Source organism: Polistes canadensis, unplaced genomic scaffold (assembly GCF_001313835.1).
Source record: "Polistes canadensis isolate GaletaPanama2010 unplaced genomic scaffold, ASM131383v1 scaffold_272, whole genome shotgun sequence".
Classification (NCBI taxonomy): Eukaryota; Metazoa; Arthropoda; class Insecta; order Hymenoptera; family Vespidae; genus Polistes; species Polistes canadensis.
In genome coordinates this window covers 108,047-127,065 of record NW_014569819.1, presented here as the reverse complement: position 1 = coordinate 127,065, position 19,019 = coordinate 108,047, and the positions used below count along the sequence as shown (strand labels likewise).

The 19,019-nt window shown below is 27.5% G+C and overlaps 3 protein-coding genes, 1 non-coding gene and 1 pseudogene across 7 annotated transcripts in view; 2 read left to right on the top strand and 3 right to left on the bottom strand.

Moving 5' to 3' along the window:
• Positions 1 to 477: 477 nt before the first annotated feature.
• Positions 478 to 4,806, top strand: LOC106790948 (GDP-Man:Man(3)GlcNAc(2)-PP-Dol alpha-1,2-mannosyltransferase). 3 transcript variants are annotated; one of them, XM_014756228.1, is made up of 10 exons: positions 478 to 520; positions 2,049 to 2,131; positions 2,277 to 2,419; positions 2,535 to 2,765; positions 2,840 to 3,072; positions 3,155 to 3,372; positions 3,459 to 3,743; positions 3,815 to 4,074; positions 4,179 to 4,313; positions 4,390 to 4,806. In XM_014756228.1, exons 3-10 carry the CDS (start codon positions 2,400 to 2,402, stop codon positions 4,475 to 4,477), a joined length of 1,470 nt encoding a protein of 489 aa, XP_014611714.1. In that variant the 5' UTR covers positions 478 to 520; positions 2,049 to 2,131; positions 2,277 to 2,399; the 3' UTR covers positions 4,478 to 4,806. The 3 variants fall into 3 exon arrangements, with proteins under 3 accessions (XP_014611714.1, XP_014611715.1, XP_014611716.1); XM_014756229.1 differs by lacking the exon at positions 478 to 520 and having other exon boundaries at positions 1,851 to 2,098; XM_014756230.1 differs by lacking the exons at positions 478 to 520; positions 2,049 to 2,131; positions 2,277 to 2,419 and having other exon boundaries at positions 2,624 to 2,754.
• Positions 527 to 1,643, bottom strand: LOC106790938 (annotated as a pseudogene).
• On the bottom strand, positions 4,554 to 6,772 carry LOC106790949 (RNA 3'-terminal phosphate cyclase). Its single transcript, XM_014756231.1, has 7 exons — positions 6,425 to 6,772; positions 6,231 to 6,348; positions 5,806 to 6,127; positions 5,590 to 5,731; positions 5,391 to 5,530; positions 5,108 to 5,261; positions 4,554 to 5,036 (listed from the first exon to the last, which is right to left on the bottom strand). Exons 1-7 carry the CDS (start codon positions 6,464 to 6,466, stop codon positions 4,818 to 4,820), a joined length of 1,137 nt encoding a protein of 378 aa, XP_014611717.1. The 5' UTR covers positions 6,467 to 6,772; the 3' UTR covers positions 4,554 to 4,817.
• Positions 6,773 to 10,538: 3,766 nt separating this feature from the next.
• LOC106790950 (tubulin polyglutamylase TTLL5) overlaps positions 10,539 to 19,019 on the bottom strand; it is a 36,123-nt gene continuing 27,642 nt past the window's right edge. For both annotated transcript variants that reach the window (XM_014756233.1, XM_014756232.1), the window contains exons 5-15: positions 15,188 to 15,294; positions 14,906 to 15,119; positions 14,449 to 14,705; positions 14,121 to 14,320; positions 13,791 to 14,020; positions 13,516 to 13,711; positions 12,561 to 12,726; positions 12,341 to 12,481; positions 12,072 to 12,222; positions 11,793 to 11,959; positions 10,539 to 11,708 (exon numbers count right to left, since the gene is read on the bottom strand). In XM_014756233.1, the coding sequence (XP_014611719.1) occupies positions 11,462 to 11,708; positions 11,793 to 11,959; positions 12,072 to 12,222; positions 12,341 to 12,481; positions 12,561 to 12,726; positions 13,516 to 13,711; positions 13,791 to 14,020; positions 14,121 to 14,320; positions 14,449 to 14,705; positions 14,906 to 15,119; positions 15,188 to 15,294 (2,076 nt within the window). In that variant the 3' untranslated portion in view covers positions 10,539 to 11,461. The remainder of the gene's footprint in view (positions 11,709 to 11,792; positions 11,960 to 12,071; positions 12,223 to 12,340; positions 12,482 to 12,560; positions 12,727 to 13,515; positions 13,712 to 13,790; positions 14,021 to 14,120; positions 14,321 to 14,448; positions 14,706 to 14,905; positions 15,120 to 15,187; positions 15,295 to 19,019) is intronic.
• On the top strand, positions 15,993 to 16,065 carry Trnat-ugu. Its single transcript has one exon. It is a non-coding gene; the product is annotated as a tRNA-Thr (tRNA).

The following is a 19,019-nucleotide window of genomic DNA, read 5'->3' as shown; positions in this document are numbered from 1 at the left end:
AAAAATTCGAAACGGAATCGAGTATCTATGATTTATTGGAAGCTCTCCTTTGCTTTGTAAAGAAAAAAAGAAAAAAAAAATTACATATTACTGAGGAAAAGTAGTATAAAAGCTAAAGTTAAGTTAGAATCGTGACGACGTATCATGAGACATAACTCTTGTCACGTGACGTGACTTTTACGTTTTCAGTTTTGTCACAGTAGAGGTTAATTCACAGTCAAACACATTTCCCTTTAAACATATAAATTACAATTTATTAATAAAAAGTAAATTTATTATTTGTTATATTAAGTGTGAAAAAGAAATGCATAATAAAATTGAAACAAATTATTTATTTATATGATTATATATTTTATAAAATAATCTTTATTAACCATTTATAATGATCATTTTTGAAACATTTTATAAATATATAAAATATGTAATACAAATATACAAATATATATAAATGAATATTAACAATCGCTATCACTATCATCTTTAGTTTCATCCTCTATGAGAATATCGGCAAGCTCATTTGGTACATATGTTTTTGTATATATTTTGTGATTAAAAAACTGTAACATTTCATCAGTTATAATATAGTCAAAATATAGTTTTGTGAGAAGATACAATTTAAATTATTAAATATTTTATTGATAGTGAGGGATTTATCTTTGTTCTTAAGTACTATTCCAAATGTTTCATATAATGATGTCCATCGGTGTAATATTTTTTGAATACATTCAGACAATGCTAGCCATTTAGTCTTGTACGATTGAACTTTTGATTTTTCCTTCAAATGTTGCATCTCCTCGAGCAATTGTTTTCTCTTTTTATTTCTCGAAAAGTAGAAATTCATTAATTCTAATAATTCCACTATGTAATAAGGTAAACATTTACATGCTTAGCATGCAATGAGATATATTGAGTGGTAAATGCATGAAAACACAGCAAATTCTTCATTGTTTTCCAACAAATGAGAAACAAAAGAGTTCTTCTTTTCCATCATATCATTTGCATTATTGATACTAATGCCAACAATATTATTCACAGGCAAGTTATGCTTATTTAATGTATATTCAAAGCTTTTGTATAAATTTTCAAACGTATCATCCTTGACCTGAAAAAGTAATCTAATAAATAAATTTATATTTTGTCTTCGTTTACGTATTGCATTAAAATACATAATTTTTTGGTCTCTGATATGTCCATACTCTCGTTGATGAGTACAGAAAATAATTTATTTTGTAATAAGCGTGAACTTCTTTTAATAATCAACTTGTTAATAACATTTTTTATTAAGGATGAAAGACTTATTGTTTTGAGAATATTTGGGTCCGGTACAATTTCTTGCGAGATCTAATCAACATGTTTAAAGGAATAGAAACTTTGACTTTGTTCTACTACGAATTATATACATATCTCAGTTCTGCTATTTTGACATTAGTTTCTATAGGGAAAGGGATCAATTCTTTGATTTCAGTTTCTTCTAATTCTTTTCGTTGTGGTCTTGGTATGCTTTAACAATTCACTTTTACCAGCTTTTAATATTTTGTTGCATGTAAAACACCTTTATAAAGATTTTCCTCGCATTTAACAAGCCACGATGAAAAGACACCAAGAAGCAAAAAAAGAAAGAATCACAATTACTTTTTATACATTTTTTTACATGGTGTACTTTGAATGTTATTACTGCCTGTTTATAAAATATAGATTACTAGTTGATTTTAAATATAACAATCTGTTCCCATTAAATTTAAGAAAGTAGGTATTGAAAGGACTTCAATATATGGTTAAATTTAAACTATATAATTATTTAAAATATATCTTACTTGATTCTTTATTCACTTTTTAATAAAATGAACAAAATTACGCTATCGTTTTCACAAATTTACAAAAAAAAAAAAGGAAGAAGTTGTTACGTTAAATTCAACGTTATCATATAAAGGAAAAAAGGAAAAAATTAGCTGGTAATGAAGTAAACAGTGTTGCGATTATTAAGATTAAGTTAAGTTAAAGTATTATAAAACGTGATATAAAACATAACTTATATCATATGATGCAAGTGTTCTAGTACAGAGTGCAATAGGGGTCATTTGATATTATATTATCTCTCGTAAGAGATTTTTCTTCTGGCATTGCTAATTAGGTTAGAAAACACCTTATGTTTCTTCTAAGTTATTAACATATTTAAAAGTATTACTTGGTAAAATAATACAAATCGCACATTTAAATAATTTATAATTTAATAATGACTTAATAACAACTTTAGTAATAATCTATGTATATTGTAGGAATGACGTTGACACTTATTTAGGTTAGATTTAAAAGGAGAGATTAAAGATACCACATGAGATATTACACGTCAACATTTGAGATTTATTATTGTATACATTGATCATTGGAAACGAAAGAATATGAATATTTATTCTTTATTGTAAGGATATTTTTGATATTAATCATTTTTCAATATCGTATGCGAATCCTGTAATATCAAACTTAAAAAAACACTAATCAAATAAAATATATTAAATAAATTATTTTTCTTTCAGGACACCTATAATATCAATAATGATAATGACATTGATATTAATTGTCTGTACACTTGTATGTATTTTACTTATATTACCAATATTAATAATATACTGGAGAAGAATATATACAAGAGAGCGTACAAATAGGAAACAAAAAGGAACTGTCGTTGCATTTTTCCATCCGTACTGTAATGCAGGTGGTGGAGGTGAAAGAGTACTTTGGGCGACTATTAAAGCTGTACAGTCTAAGTAAATTAACAAATTCTTTGATAATATATTAAAGTTAGATGCATATTTATTTTTCGACTCATTGATCTCTACAGATATCCAAATATACATATAGTTGTTTATACCGGTGACTTGGATGCAGACCCTGAACAGATTTTAAATAGATCACAAAAATCGTTTAATATTAAAATTCAATCGAACATTGAGTTCGTGTATCTTCATAAACGTAAATGGGTAGAAGCACGCATGTATCCTTACTTCACACTTTTGTGTCAAAGTTTAGGTTCCATTTGGTTAGGTATCGAAGCCTTAAATAATTTAGTACCAGGTAAGATTGTAATATAACAAGTAATAGAAATGATTATTATTTTGTTGAGCGCTATGTAATATGTATTTTATTTATATTCTAGATATTTATATTGATACAATGGGCTATGCTTTTACATATCCACTATTTAGATATATAGGAGGTTGCAAAGTTGGATCATACACTCACTATCCTACAATTTCGACTGATATGTTGAGACATGTTTACAGACGTGTAATATCACATAATAATCGTCGTATAATAGCAAGAAATCCGTTTTTATCTGCTGCAAAAATTGCTTATTATAGATTATTTGCATTGGTAAATATTTTTGCACTAATATACGTATAAATATATAATTAAATATTTAATATTGCATTTAAAAAATATGATAATTATTCATATAGTTATATGGATTTGCTGGTAGTACAGCAGAGATTATAATGGTGAATTCTTCCTGGACGGAGGAACATATTAATAGTATTTGGAAATGTCCTTTGCGAACGCACAGAATCTATCCACCGACGGATGTACAACATTTAACATCTCTTCCATTTTATGACGATACTAGAGAAGATGATCAAATACGAATAGTGTCTATTGCGCAATTTAGACCAGAAAAAAATCATCCTCTAATGTTGAGAACTATGTACGAATTGAGGTCAATAGTTAAAGAAGAAATATGGGATAAAGTAATGAAAATAGTTTCTATTTTGTAAAATCAAATCACTAGATAAATAAAAAGTATTGATTATCTTTTTAGATACGTTTGGTGTTTATTGGGTCTTGCAGAGACGCGGAAGATGAAGTACGTGTTAAAGACATGCAAGACTTGTCTAAACATTTTGCTTTGGATGAAAATGTTGAATTTAAATTGAATATACCCTATTCTGAACTCGTATTGGAATTACAAAAAGCATCGATAGGACTGCATGCAATGTGGAATGAACATTTTGGTATCAGTGTAGTAGAATGCATGGCTGCTGGATTAATTATGGTAGCTCATGCTTCTGGTGGACCAAGGTGTAGAAATGATTTGTTTTTCAATTTTATGATTTAAAGAAAAAATTACTTTGTTCAATTTTTCTTTCTTTCTTTTTTTTAACTAAAATAATATAATATTTTAGAGCAGACATAATAGAAACACAGCCTGGTAGTCAAACCGGCTTTTTAGCGGAAGAAACAGAAGAATATGCGAAAATAATAGCATATATCATAAATATGCATCCCGAGGATAAAAAGACTATTAGATTAGCTGCAAGGTATCGTAGTTAATATATTTAAATAATCAACTCTTCATAATTTGTGTGTATTTCGATGAAACATAATTTTTTCCAGAGCATCCGTTAATCGATTTTCTAATGAATTGTTTGAAAAGGAAGTTTTACGAGCTATGGAACCATTTTTTCGACAAAAACAGGAATAATATTAAGGATTTACATTCCTTGTATATCAAAAATACTATCCATCAAATATGTTAATATTTAAATACTGCCAATTAATATTGCAAAAAGTTCATTTATTACATAAATTGACAAAAAGGCATATAATTGGTTGATGTACAATAAATATATTCAAGGCATATAAAAGTTAAAGTAAGAAAATGATTTTAAATAGATTATTAAAATCTAGTATGGAAATATTACTGCTATGCGTGTAAAAATAATTCAATTCTTACGAGAATGAGCAGATTCTAATGTAATAATAATTTTATTTTAAATATTTTAACACGAATTAATATCGTGTATAATAACATATTTTCAATATTATTTTACGAAATTATTGATCAACCCACATCCTTCGCATTCTAAAATATACGAAGGCGAATCTCCCATGCTTTCGTTTTCTACCAAACGAAAATGAAGTCCACGATTAGCTAACATTATTTCAGCAACTTTTATGGCAGTCTCCGTATGAAGAGTAAGTTTTTTGCTTCCTACTCTAACCCTTGATATCCCTGTAGCCAATGCCATGAAAATTATTATCTAAACAAAGAAAGATTAACGATAATAATAAGAATAATAAATTAATCATAAAATTATTATAAATAGCTTACTTGATCTTGAGTATGTTCATCTATACATGATTTAGCTAGGAACGGTTCTAGAATTTCGTTAGCTGCATTGACACCTGGAAAAATTGGTCCTTTATGTACCGTATCCAAACCAGAACCACCAAATATACAGCCTGTTGTTGTCGAGCAAACTATGCTGTTAATTAAATTCAATAAAAATAGTTTATTAATATTTTCAAATTAATAATCCAATATTTTTTATTATAAAAGAAAAATTATTTGAATATCGACTTTCTTGTTTTTTATTTATTTATATTAAACTTACTTAATACCAGACCCATGTCCAACGGCTATTCCTCTGTCTTCTCTATATGATTCAATATTAATAGGAGGAACTTGAATATTATTTTTACTAAGTTCTTTAGTTAAGATGCTTTTAGCATCACCAGCCATTTTATATGCTTCCTATAACATAAAATATGTATTAATAGTAATTAACATATTTGTAATTTATTTAAACATACATTTATATTTATTGATCCGGCTACGTAAGCCCAACCTGATATTCCACGAGGTATGCCAGGATCAGTTATGTGAACAGCATTCAAGTTTCTTATCGGTTTTATACGTAAATGCACTATACCTTTTCCCTTTGGATAATAACCCCTCCAATCACATATTAATTAAAAACTATGAACATGTAAAAATGAAATATAAAGAAAAAAGAAAATAACGAATACCTTTTTAATACAACAAAATCAAAATCCGCTCCAAATTTATTCAACATTGGCCTGATCACCTCTGTAAAATATTCTATATGAGGTCCCATAGGAACGTTAGTACCTCCTTTAAGAATGAGTATAATATCAGATTTTTGTGGTAGGAATAGAGCGCACGGTAATGCAACTTGTGCCAACAAACATATACACCCAGCTGTCTGGGTATCAGCTTCAAATTCATTTTCATATTTATTCAATGATTTAGGATAGAATTCTAAATGCGTAGATCCTATATAAGCTCCTGAAACTTCAGCATTACACATTTTCTTCACCAATTCAACTCCTGTAAAATGAATGAAGTATTAACAAATAATGCAACCATAAAGCCAATGTATAGAAATATTAAACAATTTAATTTCGATAACAGATAAATATTACAAGCATACCTTTCAAATGTTGAGCTGCCAATCCAGGTTTAGTTCGACCCGCTCTGATATTATTTATTTCTATAGGAATTTCATAAAGTGCACTCAAAGACAGTGCTATTCTCAAAACTTGTCCACCCTGTACGACGATGACAATGATTTTAATAATCAATACGATTTACAAAACATTTAATGTGAATAAAATGAACACTTACCCCTTCACCCAAACTTCCATCAATTTTTATTAATGACGTCATTGTTGTTGACAAAGATCTAAAAATACATTTAGAAAAAATGATTAAAATGTATGTGGTATCTGTGCCGTGTATCTCAATAAACGCCGGTTTTATTTAACACGTATTTTATTTAAACTCAGTCAACTTTGAATTTCTCTCGAAGAATGTAAGCGATCGTTGTTAGAAAAGGGGAATTTATCTATCTATCTATAGACGACTATAGAGCCAATTTTTTTCTTCTCTAAATATTGTCTGAAACCGCCGCCTTTGTAGTAACCTTCGAATTTTCGGCAATTTGCAGGTATATATATATAGGTATAGCAAGATCATATAAAATACAATCACGTAATATAATTACGTGTAGAATAAAATTAACAATTTTTGACAAATTATATTTCTTATATATATATATTTTAAGGTTACAATTATTTGTATTTATTTAAAGGCAACTTTTCATGATTTCAGAATAAAAAGGTAACACGTGTATCTTTTCTTTCTTTGTTTTTTAAATAATATATTTTTGTGTATTGAAAATTTATATATTTATATAGGTATACGTATTAATTTATTTAATATTTACAAATTTTCAGTTAAATGTATTTAATAGTATTTAGATAATGTATATTATATGGTATTATTTGTTTTATTTAATTTAATTAAAGGCATCGAGCTTTTCTTTAAATAAGTTAATAAATATAGGATAACCAGATTCACAGTACACATGCGCATTTCGGTTCTGTCATTTCTTAAATCAATTGATTTACAAATCTTAAGAATCATTGAGTTTTGGAAATTATATTATTTTGCTAATAATATTCAGAATATGTATACTAAATTATTATTTTTGAATACAATTTTATTCAATTAAATGCATTGAGCTTTTATTTAAATATAAGTTAATAAATATAGGATAATCAAACAATGCGCATATGCATGTTACAATGCCGCCATTTTTAAAATAAATTTCCCGCTAAAGATTGACTTTTTTAAATTATATAATTGTATTCCTTATAGGTTTCTTTTTAAATGTAAATCAATGATATAAACATTGTATTATAATAATAATGATCAGGTCATAACAATAATAACTTATGATATATCGTATACGTTTTATATATTATTTATTGAGATTTTATTTCTATTTCATGACAAATTTATAATGCGAAAATATGATTTAACATGGAATATTATTGTAAATGCATCCCGTATTACATTTTAAAGATCGAAGAAAAACTTCTAGAAAAATTCTCAGTTTTATAACAACTAAAGGGAGTCATGTTTTAATATTGAAGATATTAATTCGATGTACCTTTTTTTTATATTACATACTAACTACATTTAAAATAACTATGCATTCTAATACAGTTGCCATGCATCTGAGTATATGCTATAATGTTACTTGATTAGTAATAATAATAAAATAATTTATGCAACTATGTTTATTATAATATTATATTGTATAAAGCATATTATTAATATTATTATTATTATTATTATTATTATTATTATTATTATTATTATTATTATTAATATCATTATTATTCTTATACGTGTTTATCAGTAAGTAAATGCAATAAGCTGACTAGTAAATTTTATAAATCACAGGTAGGAAGGGAGTGTTGCATTTGCACCACCTATATAAATTTTCAAATTAAATATTTGTATATGGTTTTTGCTAGTGCTTCTTATTTTCTTTCATTTTTTATTTTTTCGTTTGTTTCAAAATTATATGCATTGTAATTTAATTGAAAATGTTCTGTTTATTCATAAAATTAATGAAACGGAATTAATAAATGATTGACTTATTGCACATATTTTTAATAAAAGAAATCGCAATGAACGTGTTAACATAATCTAAAATAAAAATAACATAATATAATATAAACAAAAAATAATAACCGTAATTTCAATAATTACGCGAGAATACAATGAAATCATAATTATAAATAGTAGGGACATAATCGAACGAAAGTTTTTTTGGAACACTCAAGGTGTATAAGTACAAAGATATATAGATTAGTTTTATTATAAACGATCGGTAAAAATAAAAAGTAAAATGATCGCTATGGTTCATTAATTAATAGTAAATCTTCGTTTAAGTATAAATATTTACTAAGCCTGTATATCATTTTTTTTTAACAGGAAAGGCAGTTTTAACTCCAAACTTAGGAGCAGATATTTTACTTTTTTTTTCTTTTTTTTTTTATAACTATTCAAAATACTTATTCCATAAAGTATAGTTAAATTAATTTAAACGATATATCTAATTTTTTGCAAATAAAATATTCTCTCTATTGATAAAGTGAACGATATTGTTTTGTGCATATTACGCATATGATAAATTATAAACTTATTCTTATTAAATGATACACAACGTACATCAAACATTTTCTGTTCTCTTTCTTTTTTTTTTTTAAATGTAAATTCGAAGGAAACCGATCTCGCAGTTTTTTTATTTTGTAAGTTGAAGATAATAATACATACAAACGATATGCATGTATGTTCTTTATCAAACGTATTGTATCATCTATTGATAAAGATACGAATGTATCAGAATTAGTAAGTAAAATTTTCATACTCTGTATAATATATTGTTAAATATTCTTTTTTTTTTTTTTCAAATATTAATGCTTTCACATTTAGATAGGTATAAATGTTTCAACGATAGCGTTATCTTATTTTCACTGTGCAAGCAAGACAAATATGTATTGTTGTTTATGCATTATAAATGGAATTAGTATCTTTTTTGTTTAAACTTTTTAATTTTTTTTAATATAAAGCAAACACTTCCATATCCTAAGCCAGCCGCAATCGCGACCGCATTAATTGCAACCGTAGGTGTTAATCGCATAATTAATATCTATAAATATCTAGCGAATTAATCCTTATTCGTTGTAAAATAAAATTCGTAATACAATATAATAGATTTTTTAAATATTAGGCTTATAGTTAGGTAAATTATTTTTAACCATTCCTATATTGTTGTTTTTTTTTGTAGCAATGTTTTGGAGTTATCTTTTTTTTTTTTTTCAATTAGCTAACAGCAGTACACACGATGCCTGCATCTTATAAAGAATGATGCTACATTTTTTCCTTTATTCTTTTTCTCTAAATAATATTCATTTGCAAATTTTTTCGATTTCATTATGTACTACGCATAAATAATTAAACGACTTATTAAATTACGCTACGGGTGTCATATTTTTCTTGTTTTTCTTTTCTCTCATTTATGATACATAAAATGTACCTATATCACAGTAAGCAAATTGAAATGGTTTATCATCGTGAATAACATTTAGCACATCTTTGCTATATCTTAAATACAATATCAAGTAAATATAATAATATATTTAGCAAGCATTTGGGTGAAAAAATATTTTTTATCTGGAAGAAAAAGCAGTAAATTCTCAAAATATCGACGGAATTACGTGGATGGAAATATTGCTGCTCTAAATACAATAAGCTTAACTACACAGCATTATCATCATCATTCTTCATCATCGTAATCCAATTCGATGAGTGCCTGTACAATCTATCTTTCATACCTACATTTGCTTCTATCGTTGAAAAAAGCGGTATATAAATGTAAAATACTAACTTTACCTTATACAAATTCTTACTTAATTAATGTGTTCAATATTATAGCCTTGCTCGTGCATCGAGACATCCATATTCTTTTTTCTTGTTTACATATTAAATATTGCATACTATATTTTAATAAAAAACAATACATAAATAAAGAAGAAAATTATTTAAACTAATTGCTAATAGCAGCTTGCATCGCATAAAAATGTTATAATATATTATTATTATTATTATTATTATTATTATTATTATTATTATTATTATTGTTAGTTGCTTTTTTTTACGATATGTTAAAACATTTCTTGTAACGTTTAGCTAAAGTTGCTTCTAAACGTAAATAAATTAATAAATTAATGAATTAATAAATAAATAAATAGATGCATGCGTGTTGCTGTATACTATAGAATTAATTTCTTTTCGATGGTAATTAAAATATTCCTTTAGCTGTGACTAGATGCAGATACATGGATGTCGACGAATTTTACTTTTTTCTTTTTTTTTTTTTTTTAAATTAATCATAATAAAAACATATAGTAAGCATATAGGAACATTTTGAATATTAATGTAAATATATATACTTTATAAATCGTGAGTAACATAAGTTATTGTTACATCATTATTATTATTAAAACGAGTTTCTATACTCACGAGAGTAAATAAAGATATAAGAGTTATATATTACTATAATCTCGTAATATTTATAAAATAAATTATTGATAATATATCTATAATTTGTGCTAAGAAACTAATTAGTAATATTTTTTCCAAATGTTCGCGAATACAATAAAATATAGGATTGCATTTTGCCATACCCATAACTGATTGATAAAATTCGATAATTTATAATGAAAACTTTAGAGATTTAAAAAATCGCTCGATAAAATTAATATATTATTCTCATGCAAATTATCACATATTTTCTTTTCTTTTCCTTTTCCAGATTCTTTTTTTTTTTCCTTTCTACATATCTTTGGCAATTCGTATAATAATCGTATCTATAATCGCGTTTTTTTATTGTGCCACTCCTTCATCATAATTTCATCATACGATTAATGTAAAATATTTGTCAAATATATTTTTATAAGACTAGCTTGGAAATAACGCAGCTCAAATTTTTGCTCAAAATTCTTCAATGTTCGGACATTCAATAAAATGACTAAACTTCGAGCAAGATTCTTGTTGTAAATCGTTTTATACCTTACGCTAATGATAAACTTTTCTTATTTTATAGAACTGTGTTAAATATTTAAAGCGCTTTTAAAGCGTATCGAAAATATTTATCTCGTAATTACATTTTTCGCACCGGTGTAAGAGAGACAACTATCACTCGTACCCTAATGAATGATTGTCCGCTCAAACAAGAATACGCGTATTCTATAATCTTAATAATAATAATAATAATAAAGGGATGGTAATTTATAAATAAGATCATTATACTCTATGTGTTTTTTCTCTCTCTCTCTCTCTTGGAGCTTTTGTAGTCCTTGTTGAGGATTGTGTGCATTTGCATTGTTCGGTCGTAGCGGCATTCGAATACACTCGGGAAGTTATATGCGGTAACGAGCATAAAAGATTAGGCCCACGTAAACTTCCAGCGAAACCACTTCTACCCAAAAAACTATGTGCACATTTGTACAATTGGGTTTGCAAGATTAATACGTCGTCAAGGTCCTCCTCGCTGTATCGCAAATACAAAAATTGTATGATAATAATTTTTATTTCAATCGATGTTTTTTTTTGTTAGATATTAATAAATAATTACCCTGCAGCTGCCAGGAATTTCTGGAAAAGTCTATTGGGTACAGTACATGGACGATCAACCGTATCCGCGTAAAGTTCTGTTTCTCTGTTATACAAGTGTAAGAAATCTGATAATTGTTTAGCAGTTATGGCTGCACGATCTTTGTCACTCAGTTTACTGCTTGGTAACTATTAATACAAAAATGATATTTTTTTAAATATTCATATTGTCATTGTCTAAATTACTAGAAAATATTTTCTATAATAATAATTCAGAAATTCCAAAATATTTCCAACTTACTGTAAATAAAAACGGAGTTCTCAAGTTACACGAGGACTGTTGTAGAAATTTCATGACAAGATCGCAACAGGCAGGATCCGCATTTGATTGCGATATTTTACGAAGTATGTGTCCCAAATATAAACCAAAAGCTTTCCTCGCTTCGCCGGGACTAAAAAACACGCGATTGACAAAAATTAATCGATCAAACTACTTAAGAAAAAATTATTTACATTCGTATAATAGATTCAAGCAAATAAAAATATTTTTGAAAGATATAAAATACAAACCTTAATGTATTTCCTTCTTGCATCGATTTAGTAACTAAATTTTTATACTTATGAGTATCTACATCCATATTTTCTTTACTATCACCACGATCTAAACTTTGTTTATGACCCTTCACTAAAGCTCTTTCGTACCTTTCGTATCTATAAAAATGATAGATTTTATTTAAATATAATGTTTCTCTCAAAATTAAATAATTTATATATGTAATTACAAAATTACCTGGACAATCTGTCCAATGTAACTTCTGGGATAACAAAACCAGTATTTCGATTAGCTGCAGGGAATAATTGTTCGTGTAACATTAAATTGTAATTTGTGGTCACTGCTTGTGGAATTCTTCCAGGCCCTAATGGATCAGAAACTATTGGTATACCAGTTGATGTATCTATATAAACAGATAATAAATTTATATAAACATGTAATTTAAATAATCTATATTTTTCTTTATATTTTCGTACACATAGAATATGCTGTCACCGTTTAGCCGAAAAGACTGTATATTCGTTTAAAGCCTTACATACGTCTAACAGCGCCAAAAATGCGATTTCACATTATTTATACAAAAATGACTATATAAAAAATCACGTAATCCACAACACTAAGAAAAAAAAGTTGCTCTACGGTCGGCATCATATCTCCAGTAAATATTGATCAATGTACAAAATTTAAAAAAATTCTTGTAAAATAATATTGTAGTTATAGTTTGTCGAATCGGAATTTTGAATTTCGGCAAATTTAGCAATTTATGACAGTTGAAAAAAAAGTATACGTTTTACATCATAAATTTTACACTTTAATTATTTTTATACAATTTATAAATTAAAATATCTCAAAAATCCGGCTCGACAACTGTAGAGAAAATGATTTCAAATATTTAAAAAAAAATCGCATCAAAAAATATTAAAAAGTTATCATGCAGACCGTAGCGGAGAAAAGTAGTTTCGAGAAAAACGCGTTTAAAGTTCTAAGTGTCTCAAACAAAAAAACTCGTCGGGCAGTCACATTTTCTACTATAACTTTGGATCTATGGGGATTTTGTACAATCGACTTTCACAGAAATAAGCCTAAAACTATAGAGAACAAGAATCTGTTAAAAAAAATCGATTTTTTGAAAATTCTGGACGTATCTAAGGCTTTAAATATTCATTAAATGAGTTAAATGAAATTTAAATACCTAAATATTGCGAATACATTTCCCATGATTTAGGACTAGGAAATATGCGAACGAATCCACCCCTTCTTTCAAATTGTGCTTTAGCAGACATTACTATTCGTTGTTGTTCGGAACTTAATCCTCCTTTTATAATGTTACTCTTGCCAACAGTTTTCTTTTTATGAGCTAATGTTTCTGCGGATTGCACTCTTCGATACTACAAAAAATGACAATAAGTTAATATAAATGTATGAAAGAAGATAATAAAACTCCATTTAATGATTTGACACACTTACACCAGCCATTCTTTTAGTGGGATTAGCCAAAGAACGATTTAGGTGCATACTTTGAGGCCGTAACATTGGATCGACAGCGGGAATACCAACAAGAGTAAGTAAATCAGCTATTAATGCTGATTTTAATCTGACATCCAATGGAGAATCACATCCCAACGATGGTGTCAAATTTACTTCCAATAACCAAGGCTTCAAAGTATCATCAATCAGAACATCAAAACCAAACAATTCTACAAAACGATAAATATGTCATTCGCGTATGAAAACAAATAAAAAAAGAAAAAAAAAGGAAAGCAAAGAACAAACGATTAAAAATGTAATTATTATTACCGAAACACGTTTCCGGGTGTTTAACGAATTGTTTAACACCGCTAACAATTCCAGAAGCGGTAGCTAAAATAGATTTAATGATAATATCTTCGATACGTTGCATAAGTTGTTCAGTATCTTGACCAATGGAACGCAAATGTCTTAATAATGCAGATAGTGTCCATTTATGACCCACATCTTCCGCATCTGGATCTTCGCTTCTATAAATAATAATAAAAAAAAATTATAGATAGATAATTTATGAAACAAGTAATACTTAATTGAAATTCATGCATACGTATGCGAAATATAACGTAAAGAGGAAAACAGGGAGGATAATGTAACTTACTTAACATAATCTACATGGAATTTATTGATGCTGTAGTTACATAAGTGCATACAAGGATTCCAAACGTATTGATTACCACCATCATATTTAACTGTTGCAAATCGTACTAATCCTTCTTCGTACAGGTATATCAATAATGGATCATAATTTGTTACAGCAACATACAGACGTAAATCACACTTGTGCCCGTCCACCAATAGCGGATTATTTATATATTGTGCAACTATCACAGATTCATCTGTAAGGATTTTCTCAGGCTATAATCAAATGAATATAAATAATTATTAATGATTAATTTTATCAAGCAAACAAACACTGGATTTATTTTATAAATATTATTATAGTTAAAAAAAGTTAGAGCAATTTAGTCAGCAATAATATCGAAGTTAAAAAATAATCGTACAGAAACCCTTATATCTTTCTACAGAAAATCATACCTAAAAATGATTATGCTCACACTATTAACAATATAAATTCCGCGTCCGCGAGAGCTGGCTTTTGGTTTGACGATCCAAGGTCCTCGGTACCTAAAATGCGCCGTAAGCAATTCTCTCGATTCACTGGGTAAAAGGAAGGTTTGCGGTATGAAATCCAAGTTTCGCAAGCCTTTACTTCTTTGCATCGCTTCGATGTTCTTATACAAACGATCCTTCCGTGTTATCTCGTAGGATCTATCAAAATTGAATTAATTTATTCGTCAATACATTTTTATATTCATCATCATAATTAAATTTTCTACCTTGGAAAGTGATTAACTTTTTGATAGGATTGTAAGTTACGAAGAACATCTGGCTTTGGGTGATTCCCCATCCACAATACATTAAAATCTGGCTCATTCATGGGTACCTGATAAATATAAAAATATATACATTAAATGTCTTACACTTTTATTCATTTTCATACAGAATAATATTATATGCAGGAAATAAATAATGAAAATAATCGATCATGAATAAGTTCAAGAAAACATGGAAGTATTTTCCATCGCGCAAGTCTTTAATATTCGTCTTGCATTCAAGTATACTGCCGTCTTGATTGACCTTGCGGTTTAATTTTCGTAGGAATAAACGTGTTCACGCTCACGGATTGCTAATAGCTTAGAATAATTAAAACATTTATGGCGTTAGTATAAAAACAAAACGCATTATCAATAATTTATAATAAATTATTCCATTGTATAAAACAAATTAAAAAGTTATTCAGATATACGGATAATCATTTGCTAGATCGATCGGTTCTGTTAAAGAAGTACAAGTAATATTTATTTAACGTATATAATGTTTACAAATAAATAAATTTTAATGGCGGACATTTTGAAATATATTTTTCTCTACTTTAACAATTACGTTTAAAATTATACTATTGCTAATCATAGCAAAATATACGTATTCATGTTAAATTTTCTTATAAAATTATGTTTTCTGCCGTATACTTTTAAATAAACAATAATAATTGATCATTATTATACAAAATATAAAAAAATAATCGTATTTGTAAAAAAAAAAATTTGTATAAGCAAAAATATAAGTCGAGTACTGACACAAGCCTCCATAGCTCAGGGGTTAGAGCACTGGTCTTGTAAACCAGGGGTCGAGAGTTCAAATCTCTCTGGGGGCAAGTTTTTCTATTCTCAAAAATTGAGAATTGACTTTGTGTATGACACACGATCATCATTTTTTTTTTTAAATTTTTTTCCCATATAACATAATAAAAAAATAAATAAAGATAAAAGAAACACGTATCATTTAAAACTTGGATAAAAATATATCGTTTATTCTGAAAACCAAGATAAGAAATCTTCATGAATAAATAAATAATACGTGAATAATACAAATGATATTTATAATTTGAACAAAAATCAGTAGGAGGAAAAAAAAATGTTTCATATCTATTAGATCGAATCATATAATAATCCCTCGTTTCTTCGTTCAATCTATAAATGACACAATTGTAAATTATAATTGTATATTAGAATATACAAATTATATACGCTTAGGCCTATTTAATCACAATTATTAAAATACATTACTGCATTTCTATGACAATATAAATTGAAATTTGATAAATAATAATGCGAGGATTACAGAAAATTCGAAAATCTGAAAAATTTTTAATTTCCTTATAAGTACCACTAAGGAAATGTTATTTTTTATTTTTATCATATGTGGTGATATGAGTATAAGTAAGAATTTATTGTGTGTAGGATAAAAGAGACAGTTTCTCTAAACGGGAATGTGTGTATTTTATTTGTATGGTGACACAACTTGAGCCTATCACCTAATGTGTGACCGCATCGAAACTTTTCGACATTCCCGATTCGGAAATAAAAGAATAATCCTGATTTCTTATAATCAGAAATGGTCAGGAAATTTCGAAAAAATATGCAAGGAAATGACGAAAGAAAATAAGGATGATGAGTATATATAGGCGACGAAAAAGGCCAGCGGGTTAGCATTTGATATTGTATTGTTTTTACGATTATTTTTGTGTGTAAAAAAATACAAAAAACGACGGTTACGAAGAATTTAAGTACGACGATATGTGCCCATAATTATGAAAGTTGTCTAACATAAGTCATATATCTCTTGTTTCGAGATATTTACAAGGATTACATTTGAATACTAAATAAATTCTATATAATATTGAAATAATAAACACTATCTAACGGTTCATTATTGACAATATATCGTGAAAATTATTTTGAATTTAATTTAGTTTAATATAATGTGGAGTGAAATAACTGATAAACTCATTTTTTTTAAATTTTGACTTACTGTAAAACCATTTTCATAATAATGGGCACGTATCTTTGTTAAGTAAGGCGTTTTTAAAGTAACACATAACACAAACGAGTTAATTAATTATTAATTTAGATTATTATAGATACTTACTATTTTATTCTATCTCATCTCATTATATCAAATATTAAAACCTTATTAAACATTAAATAAATTAATTAAATTAAAAATATATACATAAAACATAATAAATCTTACAATAATGAGATGTTATAATCGTATCGCGTGATTTAAATTATGAACATAAATCACATCAAATCGACGTTAATGAAAATCAATTGTATTATAATTTGAAATTTATTCTTCTTCGTACAACAAAAAATCTCATCTTTATTATCTGATTCTTAAATAACTATGATAAACATTATATAATACGTTACATACAAGAAACTATTGGTTCGATTTAATCCATAATTTAACAGTTATGATTAAAACAATAGAGTACATCATTTTACGTACAAAAAAGAATTGTATTTAGAAATAAAAACGCAATGATAACGTAGTCAGTCACGAATTATTATAAATTGCTGGAGCCTAGAAATTGTTTGAAAGAAAACAAAAAAAAAGAAGAAGAATCAAAATAGTAAGATTCCATAACAAAAGTAGAAATTTAAAGGAAAAAAAAAGGAAGAGGACCACATAAACCAACATGGTGAGTAATTTCTCGTGGTATAAGGACTACGTGACAGTCGACACGACAAGCCCATTGACTTTTCATTTAATGACATAGGACCTTCGTGTTTCATGGCGTTATAATCGATTTGCGTCATTGACGTGGACACATATTTGAATCAGAAAAAAAGGAATGATTTTTAAGCGATGGAAGTTCTACAACCTACTAATAATTTCCATTGTCCCTATTGAGTTTATTGAAAACACGATTATAACCTAAACTACACACAAAAATACATACATACATACATACATACGCGCGGGCACGCATCATATATGCATACACGTAGATAGGTTGAACTAAAGTGGAATATAAAATACGAAAGACTCGTTCTCTCTATCGTTGTTTTCAAAAAAATTAAATGTTAATACAACGTATCACGACGAGAGGATAAAAATGTGCTCGTAAACGTTTAGGTGGAATGTGTTCTTAACTTAAACCACGCGGAACTAATTAATTCGCCTAGACACGAGGTAGGCGATGAAACTTCAAGGTAGAAAATAAAAAGATAGAAAGAAAGAAAGAAAGAGAAAGAGAAAGAGAAAGAGAAAGAGACAGAGAGAGAGAGAGAGAGAGAAAGAGAGAGAGAGAGAGAAAGAGAGAGAGAGAGAAATAAAAAGAAAAAAAGAGTTCTGGTTTCAAAGATACGACGATCATAAAAAGGGAGAGGACGTTTATCAAAGCCATTGACCAAGGACTGGTTTCGTTCCGAAGGACTCTCTTAAGACTAACCAATTTAAATGATATATTACGTATATGATAAAACGCGTACTTACTATACATCGGAAGAAGTTGTCGCCTCGGGCGAAGAACGGACGCAAATCGTCCATTGAAAATCATCAAGGATTAAAGTAAAGTTCCGTGAACATTATTATTTCTTCCGATCGATACATTTTAATACGTACAATTTAATATCAAGGGAGAGTAGAGATTAATTTAGATGTTTAGGAATAGTTGCATTCAATTTCATTTCAATGATATTTAAATGTTAATTTTTCTTTTTTTTTTTTTTTTTTATTAAAAGATTTACGGAGAGTTTGTTTTTTTTTAAACAACAAAAAAAAAAAAAAAGAAAGAAAAAAGAAAATCCACTTCTCGTA